Here is a 23,909-nt window from a genome sequence, read left to right as displayed (position 1 = left end):
ACTCCAGGAATCAATGACTGAAGTCATTGTCACTTGCTCGAATGCCAGTGGCTGCACTGAGCCTTTAAACAATAAAGGTGAGTAACAATAAACAGATCTTATTGTGGGTAACAATAAACATCTGTTATTTCAGCACCAAGAGACAATATGGGTGAACATGTCCATTACAAATATTATGTTTATGGTTTGTCCAAAAAAAAAAAAAAAAAATGATGATACTTGTAAAGCGCACTGTTACCCAATCTCGGGGTGTCCTGGCGCTGAAGACCGCTGGGGAACCCGTCCTGGCTTTCCCTGCGAGATGGTCCCTTCTGGGTATCTCCAAGGTGAAACCAGGCATCCCTGGCGTCTGTGGGGGGCCGTTGTAGAGATGAGGCAAGCTTAATGCCCAGAGTTGCCGAGTGTGATCCCTGGTTAGAGTAGGCACCGAGGCGAGAATTATCAAGTCCGTTGACCCTGGTCCACGACCCTGCCGCGTCGGGAATTGAACCCTGGTCCCAGGCCATTCTCTGCTTCCGGGTCTGCCGCCTCTAACCAGTGAGCCACACCTCTCTACCAACAGAGCCTAGTGATTAGTTCTGGAGTACGAAAATGTAGAGCACCTTCAATTGTCTCAGAAATCAAATCCAGTTGAGGAAAACAAAGGTTCAGAGAGAGAGAAAGGCAAAATGGAGCAGGTTTACACACTGTGAAGGGCTTTCATCTCTTTCTACTTCCAAGTCTTGCATGCCCTATACAGACCATACCAAAGACGATGGCTAACATAGCATGATTTAAAGCAAACATTTGCAATTGGTGTTTCTCAGATTTTCTTAGTGATGAAAGGAACACAAACCAAAGAATATTGACTCGCTCATACGAACAATAGGTAGTTGGAAGATTAGTATATTATGTTCTGGCCCTGCAGCAGTGGATATTACTCCTAATGCTTCAAGCCTCTCCAACCCGAGTCAACTTATTAGGGAAGATTTTGACCTACTAGTAAGAGGATGAAGATCATCTGACTGTATGGAAGACCTATTAATGGTAGGTTAAATAAAGATTTGTTGTTAGCGGAGATAACCCTTGTCAGAAAGATTATCAATGCATCGCTGGTCTCCGAAAAGGTTACGCAGTGAACATAAATCTGCAGCTACTCAACACATCTTAAAGAAAAAAAAGCAATTCTACGTGTAGCAATGCTGTCTAATTAAAGGGATATTTCCAAGTTACCACAGCTATCTAAATTGTGTGGAAGATAGATCTATAATCAGTTATAGGATTTTGTGGAGATCAATGTAAACCTTCATGCACTGCTGACTTTTTTTCAAAAACCTTTATTATTAGCAGTCGTGCAAAAGGACACAGCTCGTGCCTACAACCATAGCATGTCCGGCAGCGAGTTACTCTAACCATCAGGCATCAATGTGCAACTTATAATGAATTGAGGATTAACACAGCAAGCCGCCTACAACCACTTCGGGCCGGCTGCGTAGAGAACTGTTTTCAGTATAGCTATAATAGCAGTGGTAACAGGAACAGAGAACTCATAAGGACAGAGATGTGTAGAGGAAAGCAGATGTGTGGACTATGTGGTTGACATTTAACATTTTACCTTACCTTCGTGGCGCAGCAAGTGTCAGACATACACACATCATTTATGTTTGCAGTGTATTTGTTCAATCCTCTACATAGACATACATTGCTGTTACAACGAGATAGATATAAGTTACCTGAGGCATGTAATCCCGTGGCTGGGTGGCATCTCAAGGGGGTTCGTGTATGTATTACTCATATCTGGGAGAGTATCGTACCTGGTCGTATTGACTATAGAGGTATCCTCTCCTACCCAGGACACATATAAGACCCTCGCAGTGTGGCCCCCATATCTGCCTAATACAGACTGTATGAGAGGGGTGACAGTTTCCCCCCAGCGGCACCGCATCACATACGTGGCATCCATCAGCAGGAGAATGTGGTTATGTAGGGTCTTCCTTCCCTCAGGGTCTGGTAGAATGTCATAAGTTGTCTGTGCTGCCGTCTGTATCAGGTATGTGTGCAGTGGACCCCTTATATCTGCCGGCTTAGATGTCACCGGTTGCATTTCCGAGTATATTCCATGTTGCTCCTGACAGTACACCATGTCTTGCATCCACTCCTTAAATTTGGGGGCACGCCCCCTCCCGCACCTGCATGCCAGCCGTCGTTTGACCAAAAGCAGTGCTACATTAGTAAATTTTCTGCTATCCCTCGGAATCTGCGCCGTGTAGCCTAGTAAAAACATAAGAGGGTCGATATCTATAGTACTATCAGTCATGAGTTCCAGCGTCTCATGGACCTGCCCCCAGTATGGTCTCACTTGCGGACATTCCCATGCGAAGTGCATAAAGTCGGCTCCAGGTTGCTTACAGCGTTCACAGCAATCTGAGTCTGTTAGGTGAAACCTGTATTTTCGAGCAGGGGTATAGTAAATTCTGTGTAAAAACGTATAAGGAATTATTTTGAAACGACAGCTTGATATCAGATTCCCTGTGAGTCCACAGCAGTACTCCCATTGCTCATCGGTCACCTCCCTGCCAAAGTCTGCAGTCCAATGCGCCCTGGCTGTACCCATCACTGCCGGTGTATTGCCACGAATGCTGCTGTATATGCTAGACACCAAGTGTGCGCCATCAGGGTTATGCAGGACCACGTTGAGAGGAGCCGTGCAAGGTGGTTCTTTGGGGTAATGTGGGAGCACTGTTTTCATACCTTCTTGCAATCGAATATAATAGAACACCTCCATGGGACTGGGGGGTGCTCACCAAAGAAGTGCTCCCGAGCGTGGAGTACCCCTCCAACGAATAAGTCACCCCATGTTACTATATTGAGCCGGCGACACATGCGTCCGAAGCCGACTTCTTGAAATAATGCCACCCGAGGGTGGTAGGAAAGAGGCATTCGGGGCGCGTAGAGCATTGGTGTCTGCAGTCGACGCACTATCCTCTGCCAGGCATCTACCGTGCACGTCACTGTAGTTGGCGGGGTGTCTAATACCACAGTAGGGCCATAGAAGATACCAGCCAACGGCAAAGGATGAGCGATCCAGTCCTCAACCGCTATCTGCGGCATAAAACTAGTGGGTTTTATCCAGTGATATAAATAGTGCACCTGTGCACTTAGGTAATATGCCTCAAAATCCGGTATGTCAAAGCCCCCCATGTCATATGGCTGTGCCATGACAGCCCATTTGAGTCGCGCCTGTCTACCTCCCCACACCAAGCGAATCAGTTCAGACTTCAAGGTCTTGAAGAAGAAGGACCCTGGATAGTAGGGAATATTGAGAAAGTAGTAAAGGAATCGGGGCAAGACAACCATTTTAATAAGAGATACTCTGCCCGCCATCGACAGTGGAAGACCAATCCAGCGCGTGACCGAATCAGTCAGTTTGGTAATGGCCGTACCATAATTAAGTCGGAGTGTCTCACCTTTATATTTGGATACCTAAGTAACGCAGATCAGTGTGACACCATTCCAAGGGGAAATACAACGGAAATTCGGACACAGCGGCAGTCAATGGGAAAAACTGCGACTTTCCCCAGTTAATCGCCACACCAGACAGCCCACCAAAGGTTACAAATTCCCTCAGTAGGGTATTCAAGTTATTTTTTGGGTCTTTGACAGAGCGTTACATCATCAGCGTATAGCGATATAGAGAGTTTTCTTTGAAAACAGTGAAAGGAGCTATCTTTATGTAATTGTCGTATACGACACACCAATGGCTCTATCGTGATGGCGAACAAGAAGGGGGATAGCGGGCATCCCTGACGGGTGCCTCTAGTGATTGCGAAAGCCTCCGATAGACGACCATTTGCCAATACCTTGGCCATAGGTTCAGTATGCAATAATCGTATCCACCCCACAAAAACTGGGGGAAATCCCATCTTATGTAGGACTGTAAACAAATACCGCCACTCCACGGAATCAAACGCCTTAGATGCATCTAGGAATATCGCAGCCAAGGGAAGTTCCAGGGCTACCGTTTGTATGAGTGAGAAGATAGTCCGCAGGTTGTGGGAGGTTGCCCTTGTTGTGACAAAGCCTGACTGATCGGGGAGTATAATTCTGGTCATGAGGAGTGAAAGTCTCGTAGCCAACACTTTGGCCAGGATCTTAGCATCACAATTGAGCAACGACAAAGGACGATAAGAATCACAGTGTGTTGGGGCTTTACCCGGTTTAAGGAGAGACGTGATCACTACCTCGCTCATAGAGCGGGGCAGTATCCCTACCTCCAACGAGTCTTCGAACACTTCTTTTAACACCGGAGCCATAATATCGATATAGCATTTATAAAACTCAGCCGGGATCCCGTCTAAGCCGGGCGCTTTCCCATTGCCAATTAACATTATGGCATCTCGGATCTCATCCAATTCAAACGGGGCGCTGAGGAACGTTCTATGGACGTCACTCAGCCAGCATAGTGCCAACTCCCCCAGAAAGCCCTCAAGATCAATGTCCCCAGAGGATTGGGTGGTGTATAAGTGCGTATAGTGTGTTTGAAGTGCAGCTAAATTGCGATTGTTATCTCTACAGGCCTTCCCTGTGGCACCCTCAAGTTCTAAGATAGTGTTAGTACCCCATGCGCCTCGCACCGCCATTGACAGTGCCCTCCCTGGTCTCTCTCCCTCATTATATTTGCAAGCCTTCCAATACTTGTCCCTGAAATTCCCCTCCCGCTGCGCCTCTGCCTCATACTCCGAGAGTTTGGTTCGAAATTGTTGGTGTCTATGTCCCATGCACTCCCTCAGCAACTGTTTCTCTAGTCCTTGCAATTCCCCTTCTAGCTTCCGTATCGTGCGCTGGATATCCCGTAACACACCAAAACTCTTAGCAATGCACCACACCCTAACAGTGACCTTAAAGGCCTCCCAGACCGTCTCCACGCTGTCCACAGTGTCTTTATTGCGGGGGAAAAAGTCCTCTATGTCTTCCCTCAGTTCTTCACGGAAGACAGTGTCTAACAGGACATTCGGCTGTAGCCGACAGGGGCGCCGGGGGCAATCATTAACCGGCATGGCTAGTGTAATCAGTAGCAGACAGTGATCAGACTGAGTCCTGGCCAGATGCCTCGCGGCCGTTACACAAGGGGCCAGATCTCTGGACAGAAGGCAGTAGTCTATCCTCGCCCATGTTCCTGTGTAAGATGTAAAATGTGTCCCTTCTCTAAGCATGGGGTGCACATGTCTCCAGCCGTCTACAAGTACACCATCCTCCACAATGTCCCTCAGTGTCTCTCTCGCCTTGGGATGATATTGGGCCTGCCAATCTGCTCTATCTAATCCAGGTGTTATAGCCACATTAAAGTCGCCCCCCATATGACGTGACGCGAACCAATATCTGAAATTACTCCCCATACCGATGTAAAGAATTCCGGTGTGTCCACATTAGGAGCATAGCAATTAGCGAAGGTAACAGTGTCTCTGCCCAATCTTCCCCACAGCACAACATATCTTCCTGCCTTGTCTATCTCCTGGCACAGGAGTGTGAAGGGAGTCGCACGATGTACAAGGATGGCCGTGCCTCTGGCATATGAAGAGTAGTTGGAGAATACTCTGACACCTGCCCATCTGCTAGCGAAAGTAGAGGTAGCACGTGGGGGAATATGCGTTTCCTGCAGCATCACCACATTTATTTTATGTCTGTCAAAATAGGCTAAGATTTGTCTACATTTGCGAGCATCCTTAAGGCCCCGTACTTTCCACGATAGCACTGTGCATACATTTGAATTTGGCTCACCCATCGGTAATGGCCAAGATATACCTAGCATTTATCTATACCGTCCACATCAGTCCCACCCTGCCCCAGAGGTCAGATCCGTCAAATGCTACTTCCTGTGTTGCCATAGCCCATACAGTTACTAACAACTCTCTTTACCCCGCCCCCTCCCCATCAAGGCCCCCCAATTGAGCCCCTAGACCCTTCCATCGCTCACCCCCCTCTACGCTTCCCCAACCCCCCCCCCCCTCAACCCACCCTCCTCCCACTGAAGCATCCCAATCATGCCAGTCATTCTATGCCCACCCACCCTCCCACCCAACAACACAACCAATCCAAAAGGTAGATGGGGAACATCCATGGGGGTGCAGCCTGTAAGTGGCACACTGAAACCTTGCTATGGGTCAAGGGGGCACCGACACGCAACAACCCCCAGATCCTGCAAGGGTTTCCGGTACAAAAAACAGTGCAATATGTTCTGCATACTCAAAGCTCCACAGACATAACAGCAGACAAATATAGGACAATCCCAGTAGTATAATCAAAGGTATACATTACATCAGTTAGCAGGGCACTGCCGCATATGGCTATTGTATGTCCGCCCTCAGCAAACGCCTCAACTGTCCGTCCGATTATGCCAAGACATGTCATTCCACATCGGACAGCTGTTGTTGATCATCATCTTCCTGACTTGCGGGGCCCTTCCTCCGCCTGTTGATCTCTTTAAGGAATTTTTCTGCCGACTGGGGCGTCGCATGGAAGCTTTGCTTACCCTGGTGAGTAATCCGTAGCCGCGCTGGGTATAGAAGGGCGTAGTCTACCTGTTCTTGGCGAAGTTTCTGCTTGATCCCATTGAATTTTTTGCGTTCCTCCTGCACCCAGGCAGTAAAATCCGGAAAGATTGTGAAAGTCACTCCAGAATAATGTAGCTTTTGCTTGTCTCTCGCCACCTTTAGGACAATGTCGCGGTCCCGATAGTTCAGCAGTCCGGCTATGATGGGGCGAGGGTTCGCGCCCGGGAGAGGGCGGGGTCCCAGTGACCGGTGCGCCCTTTCCACTATGAACTGAGGGGACAGTGACCCCTCTTCCGTGATGGCCATGAGTAATTTCTCAAGATATTGTTCAAGCCACCCGTGTTGGTACTTTCTGGTATGCCTAGGATGCGTATATTGTTGCGACGACTTCTAGCTTCGATGTCCTCATTCTTGGCGTCTATTATACGCATGAGTTTGTCCATTTGGGTCAACACCACCTTAAGCTGCTCCGTGATGTCCTCAGAGTCCGATATTCTCTGTTCCGCCTCCTTTATCCTGGTCTCATGGCTGTTCAGCTTATGCGTGATGCCCTCTATTCGAGTCATGAGCGTGTCCATTTTGGATGCTATGGTAGTAAAGCCCTGTCTCATTTCTGCAAGGACTGCCTGTAGGTCTCTCCCAGCGCCAAGGTTCGTTTCTGGTGTATTCTCCAGTTCAATCAATCAAAGGTGGAGGGACTAGGGATTTACGGGTCTGTCTCATTCCCCAGGGAAAGTACAAGATTTATCAAAGAAGAAACAGACACTTGTAACACTAAGCCATTGGATTAGTAAATTTTAGAGTAACCTCATAAACCCTATGCAAATTGGGATTAGCGGTATATGTGGTTCATCCGCCCCGCATATGGGTTAACGGCCGTTATCATCGGTTACTCTAAATGAGTGATTTAGCCAGCCTCAACCGGAGGCACCTCTGGCAAATAGTGTAGTGTCCAGAGAAAAAGAGTGGTGTGTCAAAAAGGGAAAAAAGTGAAGGGTTTTTTTAAAACACTGGAAACTCACCCCTGGTAAGTTTATTAAGTGGAGTGGTTACCAATTTGTTAAAAAAGGATGGTACTACTGATTTGATCGGGTTACTAGATCACAGTAGTAGGAAAAAACACTTATTGCATAAACGTCGACATGTTTCTGCTCTGTCGGCCCATAGGGGTCTATAGAGCATTCGTCAGGACTAACAACGGACAAACAGTATTTAAATTACTCACACCTTTTGTGTTGTAATGCTCAAATAACCTGTATTATTTGCAGGGTATTGACTCCTCTGGTTTCTGAAAAGTAATAGGGTCGGGTGTGTACTAGGACATCCTTGATATTTTTAGATCTCCTATGCAGACACATGCGGGTAATGGCGGAACCAAACATTACAGCCAACTGAATCCCGGTAAGGTGACACAACAAGATACTAATCAACCCGATATATATATTCTCTTAAATATAGCTCTGAGTCCTGAGGGCCCCCCGACGCAAGCAAGTACTCCTGGTTATAAGGTACTAGAAATGAGCCGCGTTTTTATAAAAACTCGCACACCTCGCTTTAGAAGCTCATTGCGCTTCAATGTTACTCTATGCCGCATTATTTGCCTCATTGCGCATGCAAGACTCGCTAAATAAGAGGTTTATGTATGAAAAAGTTAAAATGTAATCTTGCCGAATGTGCCCGTTGTGTACCCTCAGCCCTGACGGTAGTGCGCTCAGTCTAATTCACGCGCTGTCCTCCTGCTTTGCATGTTAGATACTAGACTAACGCGTACTCGCACTGTACTCAAGCCGAATGTGATTCCTTTTCATCACCCAGTCTATAGCGCGATAAGCTCTTCCCGTTAACACTACCCTCCCTATCTTTGAGATGATATGTCTTGAATTTTCAAGTATCGAATGAATAACAATGTTATTTTGAATGAATTGCACTAGCCTAAATTAGGTTTGTCAATAATAGAGTGTGTCTTCTTTCGATGTTTTCTCCCTATTACTTTTCAGAAACCAGAGGAGTCAATACCCTGCAAATAATACAGGTTATTTGAGCATTACAACACAAAAGGTGTGAGTAATTTAAATACTGTTTGTCCGTTGTTAGTCCTGACGAATGCTCTATAGACCCCTATGGGCCGACAGAGCAGAAACATGTCGACGTTTATGTAATAAGTGTTTTTTCCTACTACTGTGATCTAGTAACCCGATCAAATCAGTAGTACCATCCTTTTTTAACAAATTGGTAACCACTCCACTTAATAAACTTACCAGGGGTGAGTTTCCAGTGTTTTAAAAAAACCCTTCACTTTTTTCCCTTTTTGACACACCACTCTTTTTCTCTGGACACTACACTATTTGCCAGAGGTGCCTCCGGTTGAGGCTGGCTAAATCACTCATTTAGAGTAACCGATGATAACGGCCGTTAACCCATATGCGGGGCGGATGAACCACATATACCGCTAATCCCAATTTGCATAGGGTTTATGAGGTTACTCTAAAATTTACTAATCCAATGGCTTAGTGTTACAAGTGTCTGTTTCTTCTTTGATAAATCTTGTATTCTCCAGTTCGGCAGGTCCCTCAACCATCATTGCTTTCTTTGCAGTTTTTCTGGTTTCGAATGTTAGGCACGGTTCGCGGGGATCCGGACGACCCGTGGCTTCCCCAGCTCTGGCGTCGGGCGGTGCGTCAGTAACCCGCTACTGTCCCAACAGCAAGTGAATAATGCCTATGCAGATGCCTCCGTGGGCGCAATAATTCCGGGTAGGCAACCCGTTATCCAGACAGGCAGTGGTTCGTAGAAGATTGCGCCACCAAGGAATCTACAATTCACCCAGCACCTCCGTCAGACCAAGGTCCAGGCGTCGTATGCACAGGCACACAGCCTCGCCGTGGCGGTTATGAGACTGGTCAATAAGGGGCGCCACACCCTATCTTGTCGCGTCTTAGCCCAGGCACAGGGTGGAATCCACAAGGGTAGTAGCGAGGCCCCCAGGCCCATTTAGCAAGTAGGCAGACCAAAGGGAAGCTCCATGCACCAGGCGCCTCGCCCCAGTGCCCCAACAACAATCGAGCAGCAGATCTCGTTACTTGCAGTCACAATGCGGGCTCCAGTGATGAGGACCCCCAGCGCAATAGACCTCCACTGCCAGTGATCCACCCCCTTCAGCTCAACAGCCCCTCACATCAAGGGTCGGGCAACAGCCTTTAGCGCGGGCAATATGCGAAGTGTGCGACCCCTATGAATGAGGCGGTATGGTAGCAGGGGCCCCGAGATTGCAATGAACCCCCAGCAAACCCGCGACAAATCAATGGCTAATGTCCCGGGTCTGTGGCGGTTAGGACTATGTGCCTACACGGCCAGTAAGCCACATCCATGGCCCTTTGTCTCAGGCCCGTAGCGCGAGTGCTTCACCATCAGCAATCCCCAGTGGCAGTATGCAGGCAGTTCCCGGGTGGGTCCAGCGTACAGTTCAGTTATATAGGGCCCCTAGGAGAGACTGTGCCAGTACCTGTGATGTGCCGGTCTTTTTTTTCCCGCCGCCGATCGCCACCAGTTAGTCCCCCGGAGGCCAGTAACGCACGGTCTTTCACGGCCTGTAGCCCACGTGGGAGCCGCGGTGCTCTCGTAGTCGCCGCCCCCGACACAGGCACCAGAGGAAGTCGGGCCGTCTCCGCCTCGCAAGTCGCCGTCTCGAGGCAGGTGTTAAAAGCAGCCGCCAGTAACCAAGCTCCGCCACCCATCTCAGCAGCTTTTCCGACGCGAGAGTTTGCTGTTTGTTTGTAGTATTTTAGATCGTATCCGCAGGATAAATGGAAAATAAGACCGAACTGCGGGAGCCTTACAGAGCTTCGGCCATTCCGCTAGTGCGCCACCTAGCGCCCCCACTGCTGACTCGTTTTCACTTAGGATGTAGTACTGAGACAGCACTGGTGTTGGCTCCACATGATCTTCAGCAAATTTAAGATACAGGTTTCTCAACAGCTCTTATATTACTAGATTGTGCAAATGACCACCAGATACTGCAAGCACATCTTGAGAGTCTTGGATTTCAGGGTGTAGCTATAGCTTGGTTCTGAGACACCTCAATCTCCCGATTGCAGAAAGAGGTTCTAATCTCATTTACGTTAACTTCGCGGAAGGGCTTGTGCGGAGTACCACTGGGTTCTATCTTGTCCCCACTACTGTTCAACATTTGTGTACTCATGCTGGCTCTTCTGATTCACTAATTTGGCTAGATGTTTTTCAGGTGTGCCGATGGCACTCCGATTATTCTTAAAAAATAAAATGGATTGTGATGTCAGTGAATGAAATCTGTATGGCTATTTGCAAATGTATGGGTCAAATCAGGTGAATAGGGATGGGGATAAGATAGAGGTCTTGATTCCTCTGGTTTCTACCACATCTTCGATATATGACCTAGGACGTTAAGTGCCTTTCCTTAATTAGTCCCTTATATGAAGATTCTTCGAGTCAAGACTGATGCCTCTGAATCTTACAGCTCAGATTAGTGCTGTATTCTGTACTTATTTTTTACATCTTCATGTGACGAGTAGAATATATCATCTTTTTTATTTTCCTTACAAGATAAAGATTATGAATGCCACCTTTTCTACTCACTTTAACCACTTTAATATATTTAGAGCTTCAGGCAGAACCGATATTCAAACTCCAGCCAATCTAAAGTGTTGCAGCGAGAAAGGTCTATTAAAGCAAGATCATATTACACCAGCACTGACATAACTGCCCTGGCTGCCCCTCAAGAAGAGAACTGTGGTATAGTCTAAGGCCCTCATTATGAATGGGTCGATAAATTATGATAAGTGCTGTAATTCTCGTTAAAATAACACACATATTGGATACATATGTTTTATGATAAATATCAGCAAGTCGATCTGCTGATATTTATTGGGGTTGGGAGGGAGGAGAGGAATGCCAAGTTAAATCTTAACATGCAGATTTTGGTGTCGTAATCAGCAAAATCTGTATGTTATGCCCCCCAAAAACAAGTGAAAAACATGTGATAAGTGAGAATTATCATACCAGATAAATACCGTAACATTTTAGTATCAGTTATTATCAACACATCCAATAGTGAGCAACTTGTAATGTGGGCCAGACTGTCTTGAATTCAAGCTCTTCATAGTGAACATCAAACACCTTTATTAACCAGCTTATCACAGTATCAACCAGTTATTTGCTTTAGATGATCAATTAATTCTACAAATTCCAAAATGTTTAAAAAATATATATATATTTTGATGAAGCTAGGAGGCAAAGTCTTTTCATTGGCAGCTGCCATCCATTGGAAGAAACTCTCACCAACGGTTGGAAAATTACAAAAGGACAACAATTTAGATAAGGGTTTAAAAACGTTTGTACCCAATATAACGAATGCACATGGCCTGGATACAGTCCACTTGACAGGGTTTGTTTTTAGCACCAAGGTGCCAGCATGTGTAAGAGTGCTTATATAAAACACAAACACAAAATAAAAATACAAATACACATTCTACACAGGACAATTGCGCACAACAGAGGAACAAGCATTTACAATGCAATGGTTTTGCCTTTGTTAAAGTTTGAGCTATTGGCATTGCTCTTGACATTATTTTTATTTATGTGTTTTTTAACATAAATAAATGGCAGTGTCATTTACAATGCCACTAGCTTTATCTCTCGCAAATGACACACACAAACACACAGAGCCCCTCCCACACACACACAGAGCCCCCCACACACACACAGCCACACAGAGCCCCCCACACACACAGCCACACAAAGCCCCCCCCACACACAGCCACACAAAGCTTCCCGCACACACAGCCACACAGTTTCCCGCACACACAGCCACACAGTTTCCCACACACACAGCCACACAAAGCTTCCCACACACACAGCCACACAAAGCTTCCCACACACACAGCCACACAGAGCCCTCCACACACACCCACACAGCACAAGCAGGCAACAGGGGCACAAGCAGGCAACGGGGGCACACGGAGGCACAAGCAGGCAACGGGGGCACACGGAGGCACAAGCAGGCAACGGGGGCACAAGCAGGCAACGGGGGCACAAGCAGGCAACGGGGGCACACGGAGGCACAAGCAGGCAACGGGGACACACGGAGGCACAAGCAGGCAACTGGGGCACACGGAGGCACAAGCAGGCAACAGGGGCACACGGAGGCACAAGCAGGCAACAGGGGCGCACAGAGGCACAAGCAGGCAACAGGGGCGCACAGAGGCACAAGCAGGCAACAGGGGCGCACAGAGGCACAAGCAGGCAACAGGGGCGCACAGAGGCACAAGCAGGCAACAGGGGCACACGGAGGCACAAGCAGGCAACAGGGGCACACGGAGGTACAAGCAGGCAACAGGGGCACACGGAGGCACACGCAGGCAACAGGGGCACACGATTACTGGTGGCTGACATTATTTCATGAAGTCGACCCATCACTAGTTTTGCTTTCCTTAAACAGAACAGGATAGGAATCGAGTTCCTGCAGGAAACACATTAAAATGCACATGGAGTATTCCAAGCTAGCAGAGAAAGGGGTGGACAGTGATATTATTCTGTGTCTTCTACCGTCAACAGAGGGGTGGCTATCTATTTGTTCTAGAAGTGATAAACATGGACCAGGAAGATTACTTCTGATAGATGTTTCATAAGCAAGAGATTGTAATTAATTTGTTTTTGGTTCAAACCGTTCAGAAGTTAATAAAAGCAGTGATGCACATTTATGTGCAGTGGAAGGCCCTTTGCAAAGCTTAACTGGGAACCCGTTGCTTATTGCTATTTTTAATCACAATATAGTTTTTATTGTTGTTTTTTTATAAAATAGTCATCAAGGCTTTGTCGTTACAGGGTTGCAGCCCACATTGGCTGTCAATGGTTAAATGTTAAACTGGTACCAGTTAAGTGCAACCAATGCCTAGACAGTGTTAAGAAGTGTAAAAATGACAAAATAATGAAGTAATACTATCACAAAATGTGCTGTATTGCGTCACATAGGTGGTCTTTTCTAGAAGCAGAATTTACTCAACTGCCACACGAGTTGGCCCTCCCAAGCAACATAATAACGACACTAATGTACAAGCATGAAATGGACATCTTGTGACTATCCCGAGCTTATCCGTAGACCGGCAACTCAGAATTAACACACCACGTAGCTTGAAATGTTCCAAAAGAAAAATATCGTAAATGAAAAGTAGGGTGATTTAAACAAAGGAAGGGGAAGCACTTAAATGTGAAGATCCCAAAGACAGACGCACACATTTAGGAACCCCGAATATTAAATACTACTATGCGTGTTGACGTCTGTTGCCAAGGTTTTATAGTGAAACTTAAAGTCTGCCAATCACCAGGCCGATATAAATCATAACGGTTTATTGATAGACGTTTCATGTTCCTGGCGGTCATTTCCTTATTCCCCAGACTATCACCAGCAAAGAGGGCATTCACTGGTTGTGTTCGTCCAACACAAACGCCGCTCCCATGACACACAAAGAGACCAGTACTGCTCTTCGGCTGCTGCCTTCTGTCCTGTAGTCACCTTTCCAGCCACGAATGGGCGGGGTCATAACAGTGTCTGCGCCCCCACAAGCCAGGCTCCCTTGGTGCCTAGAGGCTGCCTGGGCATGTCCTTGCGGGTCAGTGACGCTGAAGAAGTTTCTGGAATACCCACTAGCAAAAAAAAAACACACACACACACATGACCATGGAAGACTTGGACGCACCAAAGTAAAGGCATATATTCAGCAGAGAAATTATGTCTCTGATCTGCTGCAGACATAACCGAAAGGGTGAAGATATGCTATCTGTACATAAATACTGTTCCCTCAGTTATACCTATATATGATGATGCACTCACTGCATGCTTCCAGTGGACCGGCTTAATTAACACTTCACAGATTAGCCAATGCACCGTGGTCCGCAAATCTACCACACCCATTTTATGGCCCCCATTCACAGGGCAGCCCCAATATCAGAATGTCCAAAGGCAAACCCAAATGCTCAAAGTTACTGAGAGCGTAACAATAATGTTCCCAATCCGTCTCCGCTCAAAACACCTCTATACATCACCGCCAGTTTTGGGGTACACCCGATTCGTTTTATTTCAAGGGTAACATGGGGTCTCACCTATAAACCTGGGGCTAATGTTAAGGCCACTTATTGATATGCAGGTGATAGGTGCCCTAAGGGTCCGGATCACTGGAGATCGATGAGGGTTGCGGGGGAGCAATTGTAAACGGGAGCAAAGACGTAGCAGATTCATGGGCCTCATTTCACAACCTCGAAGGCTTTCATTACCAGGCTCCGGGAGGAAGGCAGGACCACACGGAGAGCGGGAGGGGGGACGGCGAGAGGAGGGACACGGAGAACCTGAAAACTCACCGGACTGCTCCCAGGAGGCGGCGGGGGCGCTTGCAGTGTCCTTCCTCTGCCGGGGCCTGGGCTCTCTTCTTGGGTGCCGCGGGCGGGGCTCTCCTGCACCGGGGCCTCGCTGGCGGCCGCACTCCTTTCTCCCGGGCACTTTTCCCCAGGACCACACGGAGAGCGGGAGGGGGGAGAGCGGGAGGGGGGAGAGCGGGAGGGGGGGACGGCGGGAGGAGGGACACGGAGAACCTGAAAACTCACCGGACTGCTCCCAGGAGGCGGCGGGGGCGCTTGCGGTGTCCTTCCTCTGCCGGGGCCTGGGCTCTCTTCTCGGGTGCCGCGGGCAGGGCTCTCCTGCACCGGGGACTCGCTGGCGGCCGCACTCCTTTCTTCCGGGCACTTTTCCCCCGAGCATAGAAAGAGCGGCGGCGGGACTTCCGGCTTGCTTGCGGCCCGGCCGGACCAGATTCGGGGGCGTTCCCGGCTTTTGGCTGACGTCGCGTGACGTCGCCAAAAGCCAAAAAATCCCGGGAACGCCCCCGAATCTGGTCCGGCATTGACGGACAGGCCCATCGTCCAATGGCTAGGCTCCATTTATGGAATTAGCCAATAAATGACGGGGGCCGTTCCTAACTCCACTACAATACTCAAGAGGTTTTCGCCTGCGCGAAAAAGATGCGCAGAGCGCATCTTTTCGCCAGGCAAAACCTAAAAACAAGAAAATGGTATTACCCAGGAAATGCAGAGGACACCATTCTGGTAGGTCAATAGGTTCCACACCTAAGCGGAGATAGGGAGAACAAAGTAATAATACAGGCACCACAGTAGCGAGTCTGTTGGTTCACCAAAAAGTCGAAATGAGGTAACCAAGTGTAAACCGCAGACATCACAGGAATAGGTATAAGGGGTCCACCCAGAAGCAATGGTAAGTCATCCATTGGTGGAGATGTGATCCTGCCAACTTTGGAAGGAATGCATTTATATTTAAGACAGAGTGATGACAAATACTGATCAATATCCTCTAGTTAATACTCTGTACTTCCCAGCAGGTTACAATGCCATGTTTGCTCTATCTATCATGCCAGTGTGCCGCAGCAAGATTGACAACCACCTCAAAACTTCAAAAATGTCAAAGTACCTTTGCAGGAAAAGTTCACTCCAACTCGCAGGCTCACACTGCACAGCAGCTCACAATAGAAAGGTCTCAAACAGCCCTTTCTCAGGGTCTCAGGGGATCACAGCAAATGGTTATAAAAAAGGTTTTGGCCTATTGTTTTGATCCATTGATACCCAGAGGAAGGGCCAGTTTTAAGAGTAAAACACGTGTTGGCAGGGAGAACCAGGAATATTTTTGATAGGTTTAGAGGTTTCAACAATGTGTAAATAAAAGTGTGTACGTTTAACAAATCCTCTGTTTGTAGACATTATCTGTTGTGAGCAGTTATACAGTGTGAGCCTCTGAGTTGGAGTGATTTCTTTCCACAAAGTTACTTTAAGGGGTGACTAACTTTTAAGGGAAGAAGTGAAGTGGAAATGGGGCAGATTTACCAATACGGTATCTTCAGCATTTCTATGGTGGCCAATTTTCCCCTTCCTGGCAGACCTGATAGGCCTATTACAGTGGTGGAGTTGGTCGTGTTTTCTGTTTACCTCTCTTCGTCTGGCTACAAGATACTTAAATAGGTCCCGGTAGCCAAGCCAACGCTCCACCAAATCTTTCAACACCGCAAAACTCTAAACCTAATAACCTCCATTAAACCCACAACTAAAACAATATCTAATTGGCCCCAGTAGCGGAGATTCTCATACTCCATATTTTCTATCACAAACTATGAAGGAAATATCCACGTGATCCTGGTGGCAGAGATTCAGCTGCCCCAGTTCACGCATCACCACCAACAAGCTTTCATCACTCCGAATCTTTCAAAAATCCAGTAACAAACCCTTCACATTCTCATTAGACATCCAGCGAATAAATTATAAAATGGCCTTAGCAGCTAAGTATCAACTGCTCTAGACCTCATGCAATACCAAACTCAAAAATGTCAGACCCTCATTGGACTATCCAAACAGTCAAGGGAGCAGAGCTGCTGGAACTTGAGATTTCACACCGCCACTCAATTCTAAACTTTGAGGAAAAATTGAAGTGGTGATCGTACATGAGATTCCCCTCCTCTAGATCTTGCACTACCACCTAATTCAAAACCTATACATCCAACAAGACTTCAACTGAGAAATATCAAAATGGTGCTGGTGCCTGTGCATCCCATAGACAAGATCTTACATGAATATCACTGTTGAAGCACCTTCACTACTATGCACCACTTCACTCAAAACCTATAATCCCTCAGTGGATTTCAATCAAGAAATATCCAAGTGGTCCTAGTAGCTGAACTTACGCTGCGCCAGACATCACAACACTAACTAACTCAAAACCAACCTTTAATCTTTGACAGGGCATCCAGGTAAAAAGTTCCAGATCGTAAGTAAGATTCTGTAGTCCCAAAGTCTGCCTCCATTACCTACAAAGTCTCAATAAAGAAAAAAAGCATTTCTCTCCTTCCTATATCCTTCACTTACCTAATCCACTTTACATTTATCTACATGTATCCATCTTCCCATGTCCTAAACGTCTTACATCACACCTGCCTCTCCCCTTTTTATCACTGTTCCAGGGAGGCATCTTTCCCTTCCTATTCCTCATTCTACCATTTGACTCTCTATTCACCTTCTATCCGCCATTATTCTTCCTCTATTACCGCAGCATTCACCTCCTTTTCCCTCTAAATGTACAACAGAATGCAATCCGCTCATTTTCCTTTCAGACCCCTTGTGATTGCCTCTTGTGTCACCGACCACCACCAAAGACGCAAGCTGCTCTCTCTCTTCGAGCCCCATCAATCCATCTCTGAGAGCATCCTCTTCTACTATAAGCCAACTAAATCGTATCTCCCACCATGCAATGCCTTCACAAAGAACATGACTCTCTTCAAAGACTCTAGTTCACTTATTCTCTCCTAATCTGTCTACAGACATACTTCGACGAAATGCTCCACTAGGTTCTATCTCTCGTTCTCTCTCTCTGACAGTTCACATTCTTCCTAAATTCACCAACAAAACCCTACTCAAGCTCCATGAACATTAGGACAAGCCCTGGTACTCACATTGCCCATAGACTCTTCTACAATGGCCTGGAAAACGTTGGAACAAATGTCATCACCCAAGCAGATAGCCACCAAACTATGATGTCACCACATAGGCATAATCTAAACCTACAGGATATATCGCTGAGTATTGCCATAAAGGATACGCACCAATACACCTCTGAACAAGCTATTATCCTTCTACCATAACTGGTGCCATAGGTCTAAATAATCACCACTATTACCTCCAGCACAAACTACTACACCTTGCAGCTTCCAAAGCCTACCACCAAAGATAGTGTACCCAACTTTAAATTAAAAGGAGTTGAACAGTGCCTGGCGGGTCCTGTCTCCAGACCTTGGAATCAATGCAGTGCATCCTCCTATACACCTTCAGCCTCACTGACAACAAGAATCTTGGTGCCTGAACGCCACGACGCCCGTCTCCGCTATGATGCCAGTACGCTCCATGCACTCAACACCGGACGATCACACACCTGCTAACTGACACCCCGAAGTGCACCCAAGGACCCTTGTCCTGCCGGAACTGCAGCTTCACCAGCATCCGACCAGCCAACCCACCCACCAGGATCGAACCAAACTACCTCAGAGCATTCTCCTCAACACTCGCTCCGCTCACAAACAAGCCGTTGAACTCTGGGACCTACTCGACTCAACCTCCCCAGATGTCGCCTTCCTGACGGAGAACTGGCTGAACCCCTCCTCGGCACGCGACATCGCCATAGCCATCCCGGACAGCTACAAGATCTCCCGCACCAACGGAGTAGGAGGAGGAATCGCCATCGTCCACAGGAACACTCTCAGAGTCTCGACCAACACTGACGACACCCTCAGCACCGCCGAACACCTGCACTTCCAGATCCACACCAATCCCAACACCACCCTCAGAGGAACCCTCGTCTACAGACGCCCCCGGACCCCGACCACAGTTCAGCGACTCCATTGCTGACTTAGTCACCACACACACCCTCGCCTCCACGGACTACATCCTCCTCGGGGACCTGAACTTCCACCTCGAGAACAACAACGACACCAACTCCACCACCCTGATCGATAACCTCGGACTCAGGTAACTTGTTAAAAAACCCACCCACACGCTTGATCCCATATCCTCCGCAAGCTCCCATGTCTCCTTCAACCACACCACCAAACTCCACTGGAGCGACCATCGCTGGATCCACTTCACCTCCTGGAAACCCAACACGCACCACCGCACCCAACAGATCCCCCGCCGCTGCTGGAGCAAAGTCACCGAAGACCAGCTAATCACCCCCCTCTCCCGGAGCAAACCCACTGACTCCAACACCGCCGCCCGCAACCTCAGACAGTGGATTGACGACTGCGCCAACACCGTCGCCCGATCAAGAAACCCTCCAACGGTCACACCAGCAAGAAAGCCAGCTGGTTCACTGAAGACCTCCAGACCTCCAAACAAACTTCCCGAAAGCTAGAGAAGGAATGGCACAGTGAACGAACACCGGACAGCTACGCAGCCCACAAGAACGCCACCCGCAGACACCATCACCTCATCAGGTGCCAAAAGGGCCTCCTTCAAAGATCGCTTGGACAGCAACGCACACAACAGCAAAGAGCTCTTCAACATCGTGAAGGAACTCTCCAACCCCAGCTCCAACACCGACACCCCACCTTCGCAAGACCTGTGCGACTCCCTTGCCACCTTCTTCCATCGCAAGATCGCAGACATCCACAACAGCTTCAACATCAAGACCGCCACGACAACCATCCGCACCAACCCCCTGCTCTCCTGGACCAACCTAAACTACGACAACACCCTCAAAATCATGAACACTATCCACTCCGGATCTCCGTCAGACCCATGCCCACACCACATCTTCAACAAAGCCAGCACCACCATCGCACCCCATCTCCGGAGAGCCATCAACATCTCCGTCGAGACAGTAACCTTCCCGGAGAACTAGAAGCATGCCGAAAACAATGCCTTGCTCAAAAAACCCAAGGCTGACCCCAAGGACCTCAAGAACTTCCGGCCCATCTCCCTGCTCCTGTTCCCGGCGAAGGTCATCGAGAGGTCCGTCAACAAACAACTGACCCGGTACCTCGACGAGAACAGCATCCTGGACTCGTCCCAGTCAGGGTTCCGCAGCAACCACAGCACCAAAACTGCCCTAATCGCTGCCACCGATGATATCAGGGCCCTGCTAGACAATGGAGAAACCGCATCCCTCATCATCCTGGACCTGTCAGCCGATTTCGACACGTTCTGCCACCGCACCCTACGCACACGCCTCCACAACGCTGGGATCCAAGAGAAGGCCCTGGACTGGACCACCTCCTTCCTCTCCAGCAGAACCCAGAGTGTCTGCCTCCCCCTTTCCGCTCCGAAGCCACCGAGATCATCTGCGGCGTCCCCAAGGGCTCATCTCTCAGCCCAACACGGTTTAACATATATATGGCACTGCTCGCCCACGTCGCCCGACTGCATGACCTCAACATCATCTCCTATGTCGACGACACCCAGCTGATCCTCTCCCTCACCAAGGACCCCACATCGCCAAAACTAACCTCCATGAAGGAATGAAAGCCGTCGCCGAGTGGATGAAGAACAGCCAGGTGAAGCTATACTTGGACAAGACGAAGTCCTCATCCTCGGATCCACCCCCTCGGCCTGGGACGATTCCTGGTGGCCGACTGCACTGGGAACAGCTCCAACACCCACCGACCATACAAGCAACCTAGGGTTCATCCTCAACTCCACCCTCTCCATGACAAAGCAGGTCAACGCAGTCTCATCCTCCTGCTTCAACAATCACTGCATGCTCCGCAAGATCTACAGGTGGACCAAGGAGAACGGTCACCCAGGCCCTCGTCAGCAGCAGTTTGGACTATGGAAACACCCTCTACGCAGGAGCCTCAACAAAACTCCTGAAACGACTTCAACGCATTCAGAACGTCTCTGCACACCTGATCCTTAACATCCCTTGACGCAGCCACATCACACCCCACCTGAGAGATCTGCACTGGCTCCCCCTCAACAAGAGGATCACTTTCAAGCTGCACACAAAGCACTCCACAACACCGGACCAGCATACCTCAACAGACGACTCAGCTCCAAATGCCCAACCGCCAGCTTCGTTCCACCGACCTAGACGTCGCCACAGTCCCCCGCATCTGAAGAGCGACCTTCGGTGGCAGATCGTTCTCCCACCTCACTGCCAAGACCTGGAACACCCTCCCTATCCCCCTACGGCAGACCCAAGCCCTGCTGGCTTCAGAAGACTCCTCAAGACCTGGCTTTTCGAACAGTAGCAGCATTCCCCCCCCCCCCCCCTCCCCAGCGCCATAACGAGCTCAGCTCGTCATGCAGTACAGTGCTTCTGTGCTCATGACGAGCTGAGCTTGTCATGATTAATGGGATTTAAGGGACACCCAGCACCGGGGGGAATTGCTATAGCATTGAAGGTGTTAAGACCCTCACAGTAAGTAGTGCGCTCTACAAATAGATTGATTGAAGCTCAGGAAGAGGGAATGAATCAGTAATACCTGCAATCTGAAATGGTCTCATGAACAAATATTCTAAAAGCATATCAACGCTCTTCCTTAGCAGTCATCAACAATTGAAGTAGTGTGGCTCACTGGTTAGAGGCGGCAGACCCGAGAGCAGAGGACGGCCCGGGACCAGGGTTCGATTCCCGGCGCGGCAGGTTTCTGGACCAGGGTCAGCGGACTCGATAATTCTCTCACCTCGGTGCCCACTCTGATCAGCGATCACACTCGGCAACTCTGGGCATTAGCTTGCCTCATCTTCACTAACGGCCCCACCAGACCGCCGGGGATGCCTGGTCTCACCCTGGAGATACCCATTAAGGGACCATCTCTCAGGGAAGCCAGGAAGGGTTTCGCAGCGGTCGAAGCGCCTTGGGACCCTACGGGTAAGTAGTGCGCTATATAAATGCCAATACATACATTTACAAATGGGTGGCAATCGTCAGATACTCGAAACACTAGGTAACACTGTAATCTAAGGCACCATTCTTAAATGGATTAAGTACTCCCTGCAGGAAAGGGTCCAAATTGTCACCCTCTATCCTTTTTGTGCAACATCATTCACCTACTGAACAGGCATCCCTCAATGAGAATTGATCGCTCTCTGACTTTTTGATTTTTACCTAGGCACACATCCAGGAATCATTTACAGCAGCAAGTCTACTCACAAGAACTATGCAGACAACACCCATATCATAATAATGAAGAAAATAAACATCATACTTGGGCACATCAGGACTCAGCAAATGTTTATAAGTAACAGACGCCTGGATTCTACAGAATATTCTAAAGCACAGCTTCTCAAAACAAATATTGCTTTGACTGAGTAGCATGACAAAAAATGGACCCACTACTTTTAGGGTAGGGAAACTGGCATCCTTAAACAACTCTAGACAGGAAAAAAAATCTGGTGACATCATGGATTCAAACCACAAATTAACAAAGTGGACAAAAATGCACTGTTTACTATCTTATGTAGGATCGTCCTTCATCTGGGAGTCTTCCAGAGGCCTCTGGTTCCTTAAGGTTTACTTCTAACATGCCTAGACCACACCAGCGGGATTCATACTGCACTGCCAAAGCTACTAATCAGCAAAACTATAACGTATCCTAAATGCAGGGCAAAACAAGGGCTGAACTTCAGCAGCTGCGACCACATCACTACTGGCGTTCCTTGAACTGGCTCCCCTTGGCTAGAAGAATCTCATTTACAGTCCTCCACATTCCCTACCGGGTGAACCAGGGAACAGTAGCCATCTTTCTACAATTAACACTCAGGCTCTACTACCAAATGAGACCTCAGATACAGAAAGGCTACGCTCCTGGAAAATAAAACAATCTTGGCGGTGATCATTCCACGTTTATTGGACATGTAAGCTCAGGTTGACAATTAGCAAAGGTGGAATTTTCAAGAATCATAAAGACCAGGCTTTTTCCTGAACAAAACAGCAACCGGGGGAGGAGGGGGTGGGGGCTCGTCAGGACACACTGGTCTGCAAGCTGCGATTCTATACCCCATGCTCTTTCTCGATATGCAACACGCAATTCCTTGTCCAAGTTGAAAACCCTTCGGGCCTTGCAAAGGAAGAAAGCGCTATGCGAACGCCAATACAATGCACTGCAATGTCATCAATTAAAACTACTATGAAAAAGGTATTACTGGTCAAAAAGTCTACCATGTCAAGCATACCTGATAAAACAACTATGTATATCAAGTCACCCAAAATACAATCCCCTACACCGTCTCACTGGGCCCATTTGCCATGGGCGACTTTATAAAACAATTAGCTAGGAATCTGTGACAGCTGGTGGAAGAACGAGTGACAGCGACCACTGACTATAGGGACAGATGGCAACACCTGGGAGCAGTGCACGGGTAAGAAAGAGCAGGCTGCACTTACCTCTCCTGGGCAGCTGGACATGTTCAGCCTTGCGCCCGCACCACTTTCTCCCCCGACGGACAGATCTCCTTGCTGGGCATGGGCTAGCAGCAGCAGCCAGTGGCGTACCGATCGCCCGGACTACGCTTTCATTTTCCGTCGCTGTTTTCGTGCGTCACTTCCGCGTAGCAGCCGTCTGGAGCGGCCATATTGGTGGTGGTGGTGGTTCGGTGTCAGCAGCGGAGTCATATTGCCTATAGCTGAAGCTGATAGAGTGGAGTCGGGACGCAGGCGTTAAATCGAGATATGCAGGCGGTATGATATAAAGCCAAAACTGTTGATATGAAACCTTCACAGCTGAGATGTAGAAGTGGGCAATTAGGCACGTTTATTTATTTTAATTATTTAATGCAGTTTTATATAGCTCGAACTTTACTCAA

General features: G+C 48.3%; 1 protein-coding gene across 1 annotated transcript in view; it reads right to left on the bottom strand.

Moving 5' to 3' along the window:
• FBXL18 (F-box and leucine rich repeat protein 18) overlaps positions 1 to 23,649 on the bottom strand; it is a 79,328-nt gene extending 55,679 nt beyond the window's left edge. Inside the window, exon 1 of the mRNA XM_086940677.1 lies at positions 23,491 to 23,649. Coding sequence (XP_086796803.1) covers positions 23,491 to 23,511 — 21 coding nt within the window. The 5' untranslated portion in view covers positions 23,512 to 23,649. The remainder of the gene's footprint in view (positions 1 to 23,490) is intronic.
• Between the last annotated feature and the right edge of the window lie 260 nt (positions 23,650 to 23,909).

Source organism: Lissotriton vulgaris, chromosome 10 (genome assembly GCF_964263255.1).
Source record: "Lissotriton vulgaris chromosome 10, aLisVul1.2, whole genome shotgun sequence".
Lineage (NCBI taxonomy): Eukaryota > Metazoa > Chordata > Amphibia > Caudata > Salamandridae > Lissotriton > Lissotriton vulgaris.
The sequence above is the reverse complement of the archived record's forward strand: the minus strand, read 5'-3'. Positions and strand labels throughout refer to the sequence as shown.